This window comes from Siniperca chuatsi, linkage group LG9, assembly GCF_020085105.1.
Source record: "Siniperca chuatsi isolate FFG_IHB_CAS linkage group LG9, ASM2008510v1, whole genome shotgun sequence".
In the NCBI taxonomy this organism is placed as follows: domain Eukaryota; kingdom Metazoa; phylum Chordata; class Actinopteri; order Centrarchiformes; family Sinipercidae; genus Siniperca; species Siniperca chuatsi.
This window is the reverse complement of record NC_058050.1, coordinates 13,860,143-13,877,998: the sequence shown is the minus strand read 5'-3', so window position 1 is coordinate 13,877,998 and position 17,856 is coordinate 13,860,143. Positions and strand designations below refer to the sequence as shown.

At 40.4% G+C, this 17,856-nt stretch overlaps 3 protein-coding genes across 5 annotated transcripts in view; 2 read left to right on the top strand and 1 right to left on the bottom strand.

The window, feature by feature from the left end:
- adam22 (ADAM metallopeptidase domain 22) overlaps positions 1 to 10,150 on the top strand; it is a 67,059-nt gene extending 56,909 nt beyond the window's left edge. For all 3 annotated transcript variants that reach the window (XM_044209375.1, XM_044209376.1, XM_044209377.1), the window contains exons 29-31: positions 339 to 405; positions 5,798 to 5,921; positions 7,174 to 10,150. In XM_044209375.1, the coding sequence (XP_044065310.1) occupies positions 339 to 405; positions 5,798 to 5,921; positions 7,174 to 7,194 (212 nt within the window). In that variant the 3' untranslated portion in view covers positions 7,195 to 10,150. The remainder of the gene's footprint in view (positions 1 to 338; positions 406 to 5,797; positions 5,922 to 7,173) is intronic.
- Positions 10,151 to 10,220: 70 nt separating this feature from the next.
- gtpbp10 (GTP-binding protein 10 (putative)) lies at positions 10,221 to 17,631 on the bottom strand. Its single transcript, XM_044209396.1, has 10 exons — positions 17,392 to 17,631; positions 15,715 to 15,908; positions 14,699 to 14,790; positions 14,067 to 14,211; positions 13,884 to 13,957; positions 13,696 to 13,748; positions 13,475 to 13,582; positions 13,284 to 13,361; positions 13,013 to 13,136; positions 10,221 to 11,422 (listed from the first exon to the last, which is right to left on the bottom strand). The coding sequence occupies exons 1-10, from the start codon at positions 17,422 to 17,424 to the stop codon at positions 11,211 to 11,213; spliced, it is 1,113 nt and encodes a 370-aa protein (XP_044065331.1). The 5' UTR covers positions 17,425 to 17,631; the 3' UTR covers positions 10,221 to 11,210.
- The window catches only part of osgin2 (oxidative stress induced growth inhibitor family member 2), a 10,719-nt gene continuing 8,777 nt past the window's right edge, over positions 15,915 to 17,856 (top strand). Inside the window, exon 1 of the mRNA XM_044209386.1 lies at positions 15,915 to 16,938. Coding sequence (XP_044065321.1) covers position 16,938 — 1 coding nt within the window. The 5' untranslated portion in view covers positions 15,915 to 16,937. The remainder of the gene's footprint in view (positions 16,939 to 17,856) is intronic.

Genomic DNA, 17,856 nt, shown 5'->3' with positions numbered 1-17,856 from the left:
CTCCTGCACTTAATTTCACTTTTGTGCATCTAAAAGAAGGATTGCAATGGGTTTGTTTCCCCAAAAAGGCAGCACACCTATGGTAAAAAAAAGGGGGCAAAAAATCACCTCATGTCTTGATCATTTGAGTGATTTTTATCTAGAAGTAATGGAGATAAAATAAGCCAAAATAACTGCCTTTTTATTTGCCTGAATTTGTTTTGAGGAAACAAACACGTTGCAGCCCTACTCATACATGTTCTCTCCTGCATTAAACATTGCACCCCAGTAAATGTTTTGTATGTTATTGTATATGTTTGTATTTTTAAAGTGTGTGTTTATGTTGTGTTTCTCTTCAGGAAATCTGAGTGGTAATCGTAAGAAACTGAAAGGAAAGAAGTTCCGTGCTCGCTCTAACTCCACAGAGTAAGTTCCTTCTGGCGAGTCGGTCACGTTGTGAGGTCAATGAACATTGTCCATGGGATATGTAGATAAGGAGAAGCTATAGTGGAAAATAGACTTATTGGGTTCTTTTAAAGGATAAAGCTGGCGTTATTCTTTATTTTATATTTTTATGTCAACAAATCCCATGAAAACAAATTTACAGCATTGACAGGAATAGACTCAAAATAAACGACAGTGCCTGTGATCATTCATGTGTTTTAAATAGTGTTTGAACAAAAATGAAAGTCAATGGCACAAAGGAATAACTGAAATCAGGCTTTGGCTACACAAACAGTACGTTCTAGTAGGATCAATTTATTGTTGGTTTTGGTCTTTTCATTAGATTTGTTGACAGTAAGAAAATAAAGAATATTATGGTCCTTATCCTTTATAAGTGTAGCGTAGCTATAAAAAAACTCACACAACTCTGGAAGAAATGCTTTCCTCAAATTTAGTATCGGAGAGACAGAGAGGTATAAAGAGCATATTGCACTGAGCCTCGCAAGCTGGTTGAGTCACAAGACAGTGAGATCATGTTGTCTTCTTGCCGTGTGAACTCTCAGCTCCTGTCTGGCTTGTGAGGCTGCACTACACCTCTAAGTCTTTTAAATTTTACTCACCACTTACCTGTGAACAAACAGTATTTATTAATTATTTGCATATATGCCTGATGACTGTGAATGAACAGTGTGCATCGGCTGCCTCCCAGCCTGGCGCGTTGGTTTGATTGTTTGTGGGTTTGAAGGTCTTGGCATTTGAAATAGTCTGCAGTGCACCTGTTCTCGTTACAAGCATGAGACTGACTGAGCGGCGAGAAGCTTGGAATGATGCGACATGTAACCAATATGCAACTGAGCCTGTAACACACGCCACAGTTGTTTGTGATTTCCATGGTGCTGTTTTCATCTGAAACCACACACAGGTCTGTCCGCCATCTTCTCACCATTTTCTCAATTGCATCTTGGTGTTTGTTCAGGATATCTTTGCTCTGCTCTGCTTTCCTAAAATATTTCCTCTTCCTCTCTCCGCCCCCTCCCCCCAACACTTGCTTATTTGTGGAGATTTTGTCCTTTACAATTTCTTTTCCTTCCTTTCTTCCTTTTCTCTCTTCTCCCCCCCTTCCTTGTGTTGTGTCCATCACCCCCTTCCCCCTCCCACAGGTATTTAACCCCTCGCTTCAAAGCAGAGGTTTATGATGTAACTAAATGGGTAGAAGATGTGAATAGAAACACTCAAGGACCTTACCTTAGGTATTACCTCAGACCACGTCCTGTACCCCACACGCTTCTCTAAAAACCCCCTCACTTTTGGTTTGATTTGTGGCTTGGTCAAGGAAAGTAACAATTTGCTCCAATCTGGTCTTTTTCTGTGGACGTTTAAAGTTAAGTTATATCTCAGAGAAAGTGTTATTGACAGCTGGCATGTTGCGACTTGAAGTTCCTAAAAGGGGTTGCTGCTGAGTATTAAAAAAAAAAGATTTTTCTGCTTTACATTATAATATATCTTATTTTATGTCATTCTTCCTTTTAGTTTGAGTGAAGACATTCATTTCTTTTTGATCAGCTGCACTTTCCTTTGCAAAATCATTCAGCTGTATTGTATTGATGCAAAAAAAAATGGCTCTTACTGCCCGTGCTAGTGTTACAATTATAATACAGTCATGTTATTCCTAATTTCTCCTTATTCCCTTCTTTGCTTCTCCCCCTCAGTCTCCTGTTACCGCTGCATGTTGTGTGTTGTTCTGTTAGTGAGTGTCTGTGTGTCGGGCCCCTCCTCGCTCCCCAGTGACTTCACATGCCTTCGCATCAGTGTGATGTCATTGCTGAGCCAAACATTTTGGGCGCTGTGCTGACATCATCACTGTGCTGCTGTGACAAACTGTAGACCACCACTCCGATCGTGTCCAAGGTCTATAGATAATCATAACCACAAGCCCCAAGGTTTCCTTGACAACAACAAGGAAGCTCATGGGTGCCCTGGCTCTGTAGAGCGCTGGTCCCATGTCAACGCACCGGCTGTTTTTTCACTTCTACAAGCTAAACGTCACCAAACAGTCAATCATCACTGTAATCTATAGACACCTACTGAAGGACAGAAACAGTCCAAAAGAGTGGAGAGCTTTGGAGAGCTGCATTAGGGAGCCCTGGTTCCACAACTAAAACTAGAGACTCATTTTTCTCACTGACAATGTTACATTTATACTTTTTGATTATTTCCAACACTTAAATCGGCACAAAGCGCTTCTGATTAAATTGTCTGTACAAGAAAGTAGCAGCTGCTTTGAAAGAAAACCTATAATTTATTAAAAAAAGCTGAGTACAAAAGAGGAAAGAGTTATATAACATGCAACAAATGTAAAAACCTAAAAAACAGTAATCTAGCTTTTTTCCCCCGTTAAATTTTTTGTGGAGTTTTCTTTATCAGAAACAAGGGACTGAGGATATAGGGTGTTGCATGTTGTAAAGAGCACTTATCAAAACAAAGTACAAAGTGCTTCACAACAAGAGAAATACAATATCACAGTGAATGATGAAATATAAAGAAATAAAAAACATAAAATACACAAAAGCAATAAAATAAACAGCCAGTTCAAGTAAAATCAGGATATGCGTTCAGATAAAAATGCGTTTTGAGAAGAGACTTAACCGAAGACACTGACTCAGACAACCTAATTTCTTTGGGCAAGTTGTTCCAGAGCCTTGGGGCCCTGATAGCAAAAGCTATAGTTTTCATCCTGGACTCAGGAACAGACAGGAAACCCTTGCCTGAAGATCTCAAACTACGTGAAGGTTCATAAGGGATTACAAGGTCTAAAATATAGTCTGGAGACAGGCCATGAAGAGCCTTAAAAGTAATCAACAAGATCTTAAAATCAATCCTAAAACAAACAGGGAGCCAATGTAAAGAGGCTAAAACAGGGGTTAGCAGCACTTAAGTCCAACAGCACAAGAATTGAACACATGCCTGCGTCTGCATTCATTAAAAGGTCATTGGTGACTTTGAGAAGGGCTGTCTCAGAGCTGTGGTGTTGACGAAAGCCAGATTGGAACTTTTCAAAGGTATTATTGTTTTCCACAGCAGCAAGAAGCTGCTTAGATGCAAGTTTTTCGAGAATCTTCGAAATAAAAGGCAATTTGGAGATTGGGCGATAGCTGTTTTAAAGTAATCAGGGACGTAGCCAGTAGACAGCGTGGTGTTAAAAATAATTTATAAAAGGGGCGCAATACAATCCATAACTTCCAATAAAAACCTAGTTGGGATTTTGTCCAAAGGGCTACCGGATACCCTCATAAGCGACATGATGTCTGCGAGTTCAGGCAGCGTAACAGCAGAAACATTGCTCAAAGAATCCCTGATCCCTGATGTGACCCACATCTAAAAAGGCATGGTTGGGGGTGATATCAGATCTTACTAACGCCACCTTTCCAGCAAAGTGCAAAACAAACTTTGAGTTATTACACAAAGGCGTAATAACTCTTTCATGGCCACAAATTGGACCTGGAGACCTGATTTCTTCCATCTGCGTTCTGCTCTTCTGCATTTCCTTTTACAGCTTCAAATACTCATTTAACCATTTAGTCATTTAACCATGGCTGTTTTTTAGTCTTTGAGTTTGGTCTATTTTTCAGAGGAGCTATGAGATCTAAGGTTGAAGAACACAGGTAGTTAAAATGATCAACCAAATCGTTGGTGTTGGAGGAATCGGGAAACACAATCCCAGGAGAATTGAACAGTGTACAGAATTTTGAGGCACTATGCTCATTAAGGACGCGTGTATACTTAGAGCGGGATAAGACAGTACTAGCAGCCTGTAATATAAGAAAAATTCACTTCTCCAGAGTAGGCTGATAGGTACTGTAGTAGTCAGAGCCGTTAACATACTAATCTAATAACAAGACCAACGCAGCCATGCTAGCGGCTCTGTGAAGCTATACTTAGGCACAGCGGTGCTTTGAGCTAAATGCTAATGTCAGCATACTTGCAATGACGATGCTAACATGTTGATGTTTACCAGGTTCACCATCTTAGTTTAGCATGTTAGCAAGCTAACATTTGCTAATTAGCACTAAACACAAAGTACAGCTGAGGTTGATGAGAATGTCATTAGTTTTTAAGTTATTTGGTCACATTGTAATTTCAACCTGATGATGGCGCTAGATGAGTTAAGGGTTCACCAACGTTATTGCAATTCATCCTGAGGTGGACATGAATGTTTGTACCACATCATGGCAATCCATCCAATAATCATCATACTGAAACCACAAATGTGAACCTCATGCCGGCGCAAGAGGAAAAGTCAGGGGATCACCAAAGTCAGTAGGATTCATCGTCTGGGGACCAAGAATGTATGTATAAAATTTCATCTTAATTCATCCAATATATGTTGAGATACTTCAGCCTGGACCAAAGTGGTGGACTGCCATCCGTAGAACCACACCACTAGGACTACTAAAAAAAGCTTTATTTAATTTTAGTGAATCACTTAATTATCCTCGGGAAATTCTTAAGTTTTTAAAAATGAAAAATAAACGTTAATATGGGAATTAACTGTAAGAAAAAGTACTTCTGGAACTAGTGGTTCACCTGCGTCCTCACTCTCTCCACTACTTTGACCAATCCAGGTATTTCCGCTCACCACACAACAGTGGTGTAAACAAGCTACTACTGTACATGGGCGGGCTCTCTGTGGCTGTCACTGGACAGGACGTCTCCCTCAGATTCTCTCAGTCTGTTGTTCTCACCCAGCTGCGGTCTGGTCTGCCGTCCCAGTCACCTCATCATACTCACTGCTCCCAGCATTCCTCATTTAAACACACACAGTGATTCAACTTTTCAAGACTACACACCGGCTCAGCTGACAGCAGAAGTTACTTTTAGCAGCATGCTTTTTTTAAAAAGTGGCTAACGGTGAGTTTCTGCAAACTCTGGCTGTTTGTGTGTCAGTGCCCGATGATGGAAAAAGTAATGCTGTGGCAGGGTGAAGCATGTGAGTTGCAGGAAACTATGACTATGCCCACACTGCTGCTGGGAACTGTGTACTGTTGTGTACAGAGGTACATACAGTGTACAGAGGTTGCCCCTAAAAGCTGAGCTATGGTCACACCTGTTTATCTTTTAACAGATTACATGATGTGTCTGTCTCTGTGCTTTTGGTGAACGGCAGTAAAAGCTTTTAAGATCAACCTCTCTCTGTAGGAAGGTGAATAATTAGAGCAGCTCAAGGAGGATGTTGCCCAAAGTCACAGATCTAACATTAGCTCACCTTCCTGAATCTCACCTCATTTATCCATCTGTGTCTTTGGCCAACTTAATCCTAAAACAACCAGGACATAGGAGGTGATATTTTAATAATGTCACTTCCTCTTCTCCTCAGGACGCTATCCCCTGCCAAGTCTCCCACTTCCTCTACAGGATCTATTGCATCCAGCAGGAGATACCCGTACCCCATGCCCCCTCTCCCCGATGACCAGAGGAAAGCCAACAGGCAGAGTGCCAGGGCAAGTATCAATCAGGAACACAAGCCAAATTATAACACTAATTTTAATACAGTGGAGATGCTGCACTGGTCTGCACAAAAGAGGGCAGTTAGAGTATGTTAATGTACGAAGTGGTTAGGAATCAAATCTTTTGCCCCAGACTGAGCTACAGTCCAGCTGGAGCTGTCAATTTTTGAGAGCGATGCAGATGAATCTGAACCTGGATTTGTAGCTTGAGCTGGTTGCTGACAGAAATTATGCTTTTATATATATATTTTTTTAGTCTGTGCTTTTTCAAGTGCTGGGATCAGACTGAACAATATTTTTGTCTTTTGAGATGGTCAATGTCTCAGATTAGCTGATTACAGAGTAATAAATTGTTGCCATGGTTTGGACAAGAAACAAGGCAGACTATAGCTTGCAGTTTTTCATGACCTGTGTGACGCACATAGGTGATCTGTACATGCCAGGGATCGACTTCACTCTTCCACCTGACAGCACCAACAACGAACGCGTTTACACCTGTGATCACGTTTTAATAACGAAAGTGAACTCAGCAGTGATGGTGGGCTCTGTCTACTTTTTGTCCAGTCTATAGAAAGAGGACAAGTGTGTGATTAACTGGCTTTAATGCTTCTGACCCAAGGGTGATAGTCTAATGGTTACATGTTCACTGAAATGAAATAAAACATCATGGCTCTTGCTCTCTCGCTTTGCCATGTTTACTGAGCCAACGTCACAGAACACAGAGATGTCAAACTAGATGAGAAAAGAGAAAATGTGTGACATGTGAGTGTTTTTCCATGACGTCATGCGATGTCCCAGATGTTACGTGAGCAACATGGGATAAAATGAGCAACTGTTGCACCCAATGCTCATTTTTGTTTGACGTCCCTCGTCTGTCTGGTTGGGCCATTATTGGGCAGATATCATGTAGTCTGAATTCAGCATAAGACTTAAATCTCAGCAGTTTTCTTACTTGGTTAGGGTTAGGGTTAGTGTAGTGTAGCGTGTTCATGGCTTTAAAAAGACAAAACTCTGAACACTGAAGGTTACTAAAACATTGCTAATGAGGATCATGAGTTTTGTCTTTTTGTCATCATATTATCATCATAAAAAGATAAAGTAAGACCAGCTTAATCTTTTAAGTACAAAGACAGAACTAAATTCATGTAAATAGGAAGTGAAGTGACAATGTTAAAATGTCTTTTAATATTATTTCATTTTTTCATCCCTTTCTCTTCTCTGTGCTTTCCCTTTCTTGTCTCTTCAGCTGTGGGAGACTTCAATATAACTGCAATCTTGCCCACTCTGCAAAAGACCTTAAGGAGCTATATTTGTCTCTCCTTTTCTATGAATGAAGAACACATAAATGAAACAAAATTGACTCTAAACGATACAAGAGAAAGAGAGCGAGCCCCCCACTGGAGTTGAAATAGGCAAAGGTATGTGTGAGTAAGTGTGTACAAGCATCGCTGAAGCTATCTTGCCAGACGGCATCATTCAGTGGATCTCTACAAGGCGATGCGGAGTGCCGGAGGAGAAACCAGCTCCACATCCACTCCAGACCAGCTGGAGCTCAGACTGAGCTGTTCCTGTCTGCTCAGGCCTCACCTATGGGACTGGAAACCCCAACACTCCAACCCTCCCTACCTGTCCTAAAACTTCAAACCTCGACACGTCCTCCTTAGCTCTGCTCTCGCCATACTCACTTCAACCCCCCTCCCAGTTGTTTGGAGCTCCTCTCTAAAGGAGCAGTGGAGCCAGGAGCATCGTATCACACTGCATCGCTGGATTTGTTGGATCATTTTGACGCACGTGAATCACTGTAGAAACTCCAACACTGTATGCATGAGACAACCCTGTTTATCAGCAACCTCCTCCTACTGAGAAGACGAGAACAGTTGTCTGATCTGAAAGGAAAGCATGCGAGGGGGCAATGATTTTATACCTTCTGTAGGCTTAGACACTTTCTCTCCACTATAGGTAACTCATATTGTATCACCAGTTATAGCCCATAACCCATGACACAGACCCAACCTGACCCCACCCAGCTCCTCCTCCCCTCGGTTTGTTTGTGCGTGTGTAAATATGTACAGTAAAATACACACAGAGTATGTTTGTGCTTTTATTTTGAAAGAGAGCGACGTCTCTTCTCTCCTCTGCCTGTTGTGTTGTGTGTTGTAGACAGAAGCGGATTTCTGTAGATAAGTGTAGAGACCCTGCACTCGTTCTTCTGTGTTTCCGGCCTCATTTTTTTTCCTCCCTCTGGCTTTTTTCCTGTGTGACTGTGATCTATATAGCTTTCTCCATCCACAGCAGAATGTAAAAGTGTTTTTATATGATCTTGGCACTGGTTTCATCCACCTCTGGGAGAAATGCACAGACATCCAGTAATGACTGAGGAAGTATTGATAAAGATGTTGATTGTGGTGCATGAAGAATGTTGCTGACGCGGCTGTTGATGAGTGTTATTTAGGAAAATTTAATAGTTTAATGTCCCATTCCCGAGTGAAATGAATGGGATGTGTTTAGTGTAGTTATAGAGGTGCCACTTTTTACTCATGTGGTTTTTGGAAATTTCCCATTGATAATATTAAGATGTATTTAGTTTCCCCTGATTCTACATTTCGATGTTTGAGACCAGTGTGCTCCCGTTTTTACAATGGCAGCACACAAAGTCGCTCAGATCAATGTGAGAATAAGTCTATAACGCGAATGTGGTTGATGACCTAACTGGGTGAGGAATCTGGAAACTGTGATTGATTTTGGATTTAGCTGTGAATGAGATATTTAGCCTTGTAAATGATTAACTATGCTGTACAGTGCTTGCTGTTTGAGCTTGTGAAGACCAACAGCATGACAGTTCTATATCAAATTAAGTTATTTCTCTGGTAGGCTATTTGTGAGACCTTAACGGGAAACGAGCATGTCACTGAAACACTCCCCCCCCCAATGCCTATTTGCTGTTGTCTAAATGGGTTTGTGTACCACAGACTACACTGTTTGTCAGCAAAGTCAGGACAATTCATGGCAAGAATTCACAGGGTTAAAAAATTATTGAGAGTGGAGTTTTTGTGCTTTGACTGATGCCAGTGTAGCTATTTAAGGTGGGTTTTCTGGAACCTAATCCCATATCGCTCCCCAAAAGCAAGTTCTCTGTACAGTTACAACTCATTGCTCTACCTTGTGTAGAAATTGTTGTCTTACAGCCTCCTCTTTGTCATTTTACTGTTGTTTAGTTTTTGTTCCAGTGTGGACACTTGTTCATTTGTAATTCATGTATGCATTAGGACTGTATAGGTAATATGATCTTCACAATATTGGACTAATATTGCTACTAGTATCTTTTTTATTAAGTACCTTTGTAATGTTCACTTTTTTCTCAGCATTATGTACAGCAACGATTCAAACCGTAATTAAGTGCATTATTGTAATTATGTGTGTTGATGAGTTTGAATGGGAGGCTTTTTTTTTTTTTTTTAAACACATTTGTCCCAGGGCCAATAGAAGCAGTCGTCCCTCTGGCATGTGCTAATCTGTATCATATAAGGTTTGGACAAACATAATGTTGTAAATGAGATCTGTATGGGCTCATGATTTGCCTTCCGCCAGAGCTTTCTTCTTTGCTCTGGTCTTCTTAAAGTATTGGTCAGCATCTAGTGACCTAGCCATCTTCCTGGGCTATGGAGAGCATTATCTCAGAGATCTTGAGTAATACTTTTAACATCATAATACTGTGCTACAGCAAGACATTTGTCCTGGTGTCATGGACATTGCACTGTACTACATTCTGAGGACTCTCCGCTAAGGATGGGACCATGCAGGCTGCAGTGATTTCTGATTGTACAGCTGTCAATCTTCCAAACATATCTGCTGAATCTGCCTGCACACACGGTTGGACTGACAGATCCTTGCAGGACGACTCTGGCGAAAACGACCCCACAGATGAGCGGTCTGTCTCTGTCTGGCCAGAGACTTGAATGTATTCGTGTACTGGAGCACAACAACCACCCAGTCTCTCAACCATGTGGTCCCATCCAGCCAGACACATCAGCACTCTGCTGCAGGAACCTTGAAAATCCCACATGTGCTAGTTCAAATATAAGTACTGCAGTTGCTCTTTTTTATTTTAAATTTTGCCTGTATGCTGTACAGACTGATGCAAAAATCAATCCTCATATTATTTTCCCCCTCTTAATCATTCAGTATTGTAATATATTTAATATAAAATAAAACTTTCATCAACACATCTGCCTATGCTTCTAATAACTTCAGATTTTACTCTTAACTTGTAGAGGAAAAGAAACACTACAGGTATACTGGGAAATGGGCTCCATTTATTAATTGTTTTGTATTACAATTCAGTAAATGGGCAACACACTTGAGATGGACTGATCCAATACTGACATTATTTAGCGGAATGGGTATCAGCCAGATGTGACAGATCTAACAGTAAATACAGTTTCTTTGTCAATGTCATAATAAAATTCAGTGTTTACTTTACACCATCAGTTAGGGCAGGCTGCAGACTCAGGTTTTGGTGCCACAGTAATCCCTGGCCTCATGTTACCTCACATCAAACTCACTGCTATGAGTTCTCCACAGTAAGATATACAGATTTTAAACTTGGGAAAAAGAGAGCACTGATATCAGATCGTTATTCTGTATTGTAAGATACCCAGATTTGAGGTATTAGAATCGGTATCAGGGGAGAAAAAGTTGGATCAGTGCATCCTTACCACACACACACACACACAAATAAAAATAAATACAATTTTAATCTTCATAAGCAATTGGATGAAACAGAAAAGGACTGGTTGGTACAAATGCACCTGTCCTCTCTCTCAAGGGTGTTAAGTACATTCTTTATAAATTAATGTATCTGGCACCAAATGCTGCCATTCTTTCATGAGTAAGCATATAAATCCGTAAATCCGTCTTATTACAATGTACAATTTCTGAATAAAGGTGGACCCTGTTAATTGTTGCTTAGATTTTGATAACAACCTCCGACCAAACAAACGACTATTCGAAGCACGGTTCAGCTCATCCTGAACTTGTGGAGCCTCGTCACATTGGATGTTTTGGCTGTGACGGTCAGTGAGAAAGTCATCCTCCGTCACTTCCACGGACAGGTCTGCGCTGAAACCGCATAGTTCCTGTTGTCACAGGTGTTTCTCAGTGGATGATATTTACCTGCCATTAAAGTTCAATTAGTTTTAACTTTTTTTGGCAGACAGAATAAGACTCATCTGTCGTTGTACACTGTAGGTCCCACTGAAATGTGCAACGTGTTGTCCGTGTTTATCACAAATGCTCGTGTGACTGGGACCTCAGTGCCTGCAGTCTTTCTTGATGGATAGCTTTAGTTGCCATTTCTGCATCTTCATCAAGCGATTCTCGGATGCAACTTTTTAAATGGTCGATACCAAACCCAGTGGAGGTAGAGACAGGAACCACGTGTCTGAAGGTCATATAGTTCTTCGGTATCATGTCATCAGGCAACAGATCAGAGAACTCTGCAGGAAGGATATGTATTATTGTCCTGTTAACATGTTACAGGCAACACAAATGGTTGATGTGATGAGATTGATGTGATTCTTTGTTTCTTGGTTATCATCAGTCAATATGCATGTTCAATGCTGTACCTTTTTGGGTTATTGACCTAAGTCTGTTAACCCTTTTATTATTGCCATTGGTCCCAACTGTAACTCTTTTTCCTGTCTTTTCCTGTCTTTTTCCTGTCTTCATATAAACTGCTACGAGGCTGACTCCACCTTTGAATCACTCAGGTACATCAAACTGAGAGGTAGCTACAAAATTATCCTCTCATTCAGATGCAATAGTAAAGTAAAAAAAAGGTCAATTTTGTAATGAAATAATAAAATATCGATGGGATTGCATTTAGCATGTTTTCTGTGTCTTATAAGTAGGTTAATCATAAATCATTAAACATTAATGGAAGATTTGCTTTAGTATCTCTGGGCTTATTCACTTATAAACTTATTCAAAAAAGAGCAGCCGATTAAATCTGAAATACTTTTTTCTTTGCAGGGAGCACCTTAAGTATTATTTGGCACCAAATTTAAACTGTCAAACTAGAGACAAAAGATCACCACGTTGTGCTTTTTTACCTTGTTATTGCATTTAATTGATGTCTCAACCCAGAGCCAAATGCATTAATAGTTTTTGTCCATGTGTGGGAAAAGATGGAGGTGGATTCATGGGGTTTAGAGATGCTATAGGGCAAAAGCTATCTTTAAAAAGTTTCTGTATACAGGATTTTGAACATTATTATAGCAGCAAACAATTATTTGCTATGTAAAATTATAGTGGAGTAATAGCATCCTGAGCAGAGAATGACGCCACACCTCCTCTATGTGTGTTGTCAACCGAGTTTCTCTGTTCTTTGTTTTGGTAGCCAGTCCGGCCACACGTGCATGTTAGTGCATGTGAGTTTATTTTGTTTCTGTCCCGTTTGAATGAAGTCTGTTTTAAAATGATCAGCGAGGTAAAATTATTCTATTTATCAATGGAGTCTGGTGGTGAGCGAGAGCGATATAACAGATGTTTCTGGTTAAACAAAAAGGTCTCTCTCTGTAGGGATCCTTTCCATAATGTTGTCAGACACTTAGAATAACAATCTGAGCCTGTCAGTGGCAAAAACAAGCACTTTTAGTGGATGTACTCTCACAGGCACATTTGTCCCCAAGGATTACGAATGTTGCAGCCATTGCAGCCTGTTTCACGGCTGCCTTATCTCATCTAACTTGAACGTGAATTAAGTATTTTTTTAGATCAAACCAGAGCTGGCGATTCTTTGAACAGTGGAAAGACTAATAAAGACGGTTTGGGTGAGTTTTATTTTGTTTCTGTGTGTTTTATGATGATCTGCGAGGTAAAATTTGTGTTTTTCCTCAATGGAGTCTGGTGGGTCATAGGACCCGTTTGTTTTGGTCTGAGATGCTGGTGCTCTAGTGTGACATTTAATGACAGTGAATGTCACACAAAGAACCTTTGAATATATAATTGAATTTGCACCATAGATTCAACTGAATTTGAAATTATAAAGCTAATGAATAAAACAGTAAAAAATCCATCAAACGTACTGTCTGGGTTTTGTAGTTGCTCCTTCAGCTCTGCTAGTTTGTCCTCAGCATCAGGCAGGTCCATCTTATTCACCACCAGTAAAGCCGGCTTCGATACAAGCTCCTCTTTGTACAACTCCAACTCCTTGAAGCCGTGGTGAGCGAGGAGGAGGAGAAGATGAAGAAGAAGATTTAGAAGGTAAATAAATGAGGTGGATGGATCAGGAGTCAAGTCAAAGAGGAGAATGGTAAGAAGAAGAATTATGAAAGTCTTTCATATCATCAGTCTTACCTTGGTGAGAAGTTGTACAGCTTCAAAGGCCGACCTAAATGGTGTTTTACTTGCCAGCTGGAAACCGCAAACATCTACCTGCAGCCAGACAAAGCATCACCAAACTAAACTTATCAGCTGGTTATTCTGATCATATTCAAACATATATGTAGGTGTCAACTTATATACTTTCTGTCACTTCCACTACACACCACAAACAGCAGCTGCTTGGTCCTCTCCACATGTTTTAGGAACTTGTGGCCCATGCCTTTGTTAATGTGAGCTCCCTCAATCAAGCCTGGGAGATCAGCAACAGAAATCTACCAAAAATAAAACAAAATGATAAATACACTACTCAATGAAGGGAAACCACTAAAAATAAACCAATTCAATGGACAGTTAAAGGACAATAAACTAATATGAATTTCCATACCTGCTTGTAATCTTTATACATCAGTTTGCCAATCTCTGGCTTCAAAGTTGTGACTGAAATAAAGATTTTAGAAAAAAAAGATCACAGTATATTGACCCGAAGAATTATTCAACTCAGACATAAGTAGAAATGCACAAATAAGAACACAAATACACAGTTTGCACACGTGTGTCGTTTTGTATACTCACAAGCGTAGCTGGCAATCTGCGGTGTGGCATTAGACATGGCTGTCAGGAGAGAGGACTTTCCTGCATTTGGGAACCTGACGGCAAATCAACACAAGAAAATCAAATATTTAGAGAAAGATTTGTGCCAATGTGAGACTCAGCTGAAATTAACCAACATGTTCATGGGTGCTTTTCTGCTCTCACCCAACAAGGCCCAGGTCGGCAATGAGTTTGAGGTCCAGCCTTATGTGTTTGGCCTGGCCTTTACTGGGCTCAAACGCAGAGTAGAAGGAGCCTCCGTTTCCTCCTTTTGCCACAATCAGACGATCACCCTCAGTATTCAGGTCACCTTGGGGGGAGAATAGTAAATATGAGGCTATGTTTTTACTGCAACATCAGATGGCTTGGCTATTCCACTCCCATTTGATTACTGACACTATACGTTTTATGCCACAAATGACGTACTTAACCCCATAACTTAACAACCTCCACCCTTTGCTTATATTTCAAATGAAACTTCCCCGTTGAGTTTGTGTTGACACAGATACAGTGTGATACAAAGGAGATACAAATGTTTGACCAACAGCAAGTGCTGTGTCATATTGGATAACAAGACTAATAACTGATGTAGTTCACCAACATAGTCTCAGGGATCCACTGCATCAAGTCTTTGTTCTTTATGAACTAAACTAAAAAGAAGTGAAAAATACAGGATGATTTAAAGCAAAGTAAAGGCTCTGTTAGAAAATAAAACCTTGTATCGCTGACTACGCTGACCATGCACTGTACGAAAGTACAGTACATGGTCAGCAGAAGACAGAAGACGTTTGACATACCAAGTATTTTGCCATCATCAGTGGTGACTGTGATACCAACAGGAGCCAAGATCTCCTTGTCCGTCCCCCTCTCTCCTTTCAGTGCTCGGACACTGTCAAAAAATAAAATTCACACACACTAAATACACTAGAACACTGCACTCCCAGGATGCAGGGTTACTTGTGGTTCCTAGAGTCTCCAAAAGTAGAATGGGAGCCAGAGCCTTCAGTTACCAAGCTCCTCTCCTGTGGAATCAGATCCCAATGTGGGTTCGGGAGGCAGACACCATCTCCACATTTAAGAGTAGGCTTAAGACTTTCCTCTTTGATGATGCTTATAGTTAGGACTGGCTTGGGTGAGCCCTGAACCATCCCTTAGTTATGCTGCTATAGGCCTAGACTGCACCTCTTTCCTCTCTCCTTCTCCATCTGTATGCATTTTTAACCCATTATTGCATGTTACTAACTCGACATCTCCTCTCTCCCGTAGTTCTGTGCTTTCTTGTTTCTGTCCACTGGAACTGTGGTTGTGGGCCACCTGCTGCCGCCAAATTCCTGCTTGACAACTGCTGCTACAGTTGTTGTTATTGGCTCTGTTACTAATACTGACATTATATTTTTCCTATAGCTGTCATTCCTATTATTCATTTATTAATATTAACACTACAATTACATTTCTACTATTTTTAAAAATTCTAGGTGGTATTTGCATTGTGCACCCCCCTTTCCCAAAACCTCTCTCTCTCTCTCAAAACCTGGTGGCGGCCCACCATTGAGTCTGGTTCTGTCCAAGGTTTCTGCCTCTTAAAGGAAGATTTTTCTTGCCACTGTCACCAAAGGCTTGCTCATGGTGGGATTTGTTGGGTCTCTGTAAATAATATTATACAGAGTACGGTCTAGACCTGCTCTATAGGAAAAGTGCAATGAGATAACTTCTGTTATGAATTGGCGCTATATACTAAAATTGTATTGAATTGAACTAAATACACAAAAAAGCTCCTGAAAGGAAACTTTAGGTTGTATTTGTAGAAACAAACCTGCTATTGGCTCCTGCTCCACCTACAAAACGTTTCTGGGGGTACTTGTCCTTGATTCTCTTTAAGGTCATGTTCTTTGTAGCCACCACCCAAACATCTCCACCGTTCCCTCCCTGTCCCCCAAGACGGGGTAAACCCATGCCCCCACTGCCTCCACGGGCATACAGGCGGAGGTTGTCCACAAAATTTCCATACTGCAGGAGGAGGAAAAGAGACATTACAGTGATGAGATTCAAAACGTATCCAAGTACCTTTAAGGACAATGCAATTTATAATAAACAGGTTGGTCAAGTCTGGAGCTGCCTCATTGACCCCAACATGTAACCTAAACTATTAAAATGTTATAATTTTTACAAGCAAGATCTAATGACATGGGGCAGTAACATGAGAAAGAGAAATTACACAATGGTTTTTCTATCTATCATCCATCCATGAAGAAAGCTAGATTGTTTTTATTTGTATTTTTAATAACAGATCTCTTGGATCAAATTAATCAGAGTTGTGTTGGGTTTGAACAAAAGGGCTAATGTTGGCAACAACAATTGCAACAGCTTGAGTGGTTACCTTTGAGGGCTAAAGCCATACAAGTACAACTCAGTGGGGTACATGATATTTTAAGTTTCATTGGGTTGGGGGAACTAATGTCCACCATAATAGAGCTAGTGTTGCTCACCTAGGTTTAATAGCAACATCACATTTAATACCGACATGGTATTCAACCTTGGAGAGCACCGTAAAACAATTAAGTAACCACTACTATGTTAGAAACAAGGTCAAATTGTGTTATGGGAAATTTGGAAGTGTAAGCTTATCATACTAGCAATATTGTGTAATTTTTATAACTTATTTTTTTCTGTTGGACTTGGAGTGATTTTATTGATCATAATTTAGGTATTTATCATGTTGGTTTACTAGTAAAAGCTATCTGATCACCTGACCTGGATTTAATGTCTTCCTTCTTATTATGTCAATAAACTATAAATATGATGTTTGACAAACCAATCCCAACTCAAGGTCCACTTATTAGCTTTTTCTGGAGCTTTCAATTGCATCATGGGATTTTTTTGACAGACATTTCCAAGCTCAAAAATTCTTCATGCTTAACTCTTAAGCCGACATGGGCGAGAAGTCCTAAAAGTGCTTTGGATTAAATCACAGCTACTAACTCTGCTTGCATGTCAACAGATACATCTCCATGACGGTCGAAAGCTCAGGAAAAAGCAAGTAAGTGGACCTTGATTGGGATTGTTTTGTCAAACTACTATTTCTCAGACCAAGAGTGAGTTTTCATGCGTAAAAATATATCCTTGTTGTCAATGTATTTTACGCATTTAACACATCGTTAAACTAACGTGCATTTATTCAACATTAACGCTAGTTCGTTCTTATTCTGTTCAGTCACAGATGGCTAGCATCGTATTAAGATTATACAATGATGAAAGAGATCTCACACACACACACACACACACACACACACACACACACACACACACACACACACACACACACACACACAAGTTAGACAATGTTGATGTTTGGACATTAGTTAGCCTGTCACACAGCTAGCTAGCAGTTAGCTTACCAGCCAATGTCTACATTATAATTGTTAGTAAACAGTCTTGGTTTTAAATTCAATTATTTTCATGAGATTAAAATTGGGTCAGCTACAGTACTTACCTTCCGGAAGCAAATTCTACTAAACTGGACCATCTTCAGCGGCGTTTATTGCCACTTTTTGTGTTGTTGACTGAGATAACGGCTAGTATACATGTGTTTGTACGAAAGACCGGAAGTGGTGGTTTCTCTCAGCTCATTGGATCATGAGACAAAGAGGCGGGACTCCGCAGGGCTGAGTGACAGCGGTTGGGATCCTGGCGCTCCAGTCCAAAACACTCAGCACATGTCCTGCTGGTGCGGACAAACTTTTCCCCCTCCCCCGCATAAACAAAGACCTTTACCAACAGGCTGCATGAAGTTGTCGCCCCTGCAAATACAGCTGTAGTTCAAGAATACTTATGATGTTGAATATTTTAAATGTATGGCTTATACATTGTGCATATCAGTTACTCTATCAGAAAAAACTACCCATCAAATAAAACATGCTTTAAAGTGAGGTACCTAACAGTACCGGTCATTTGTGAA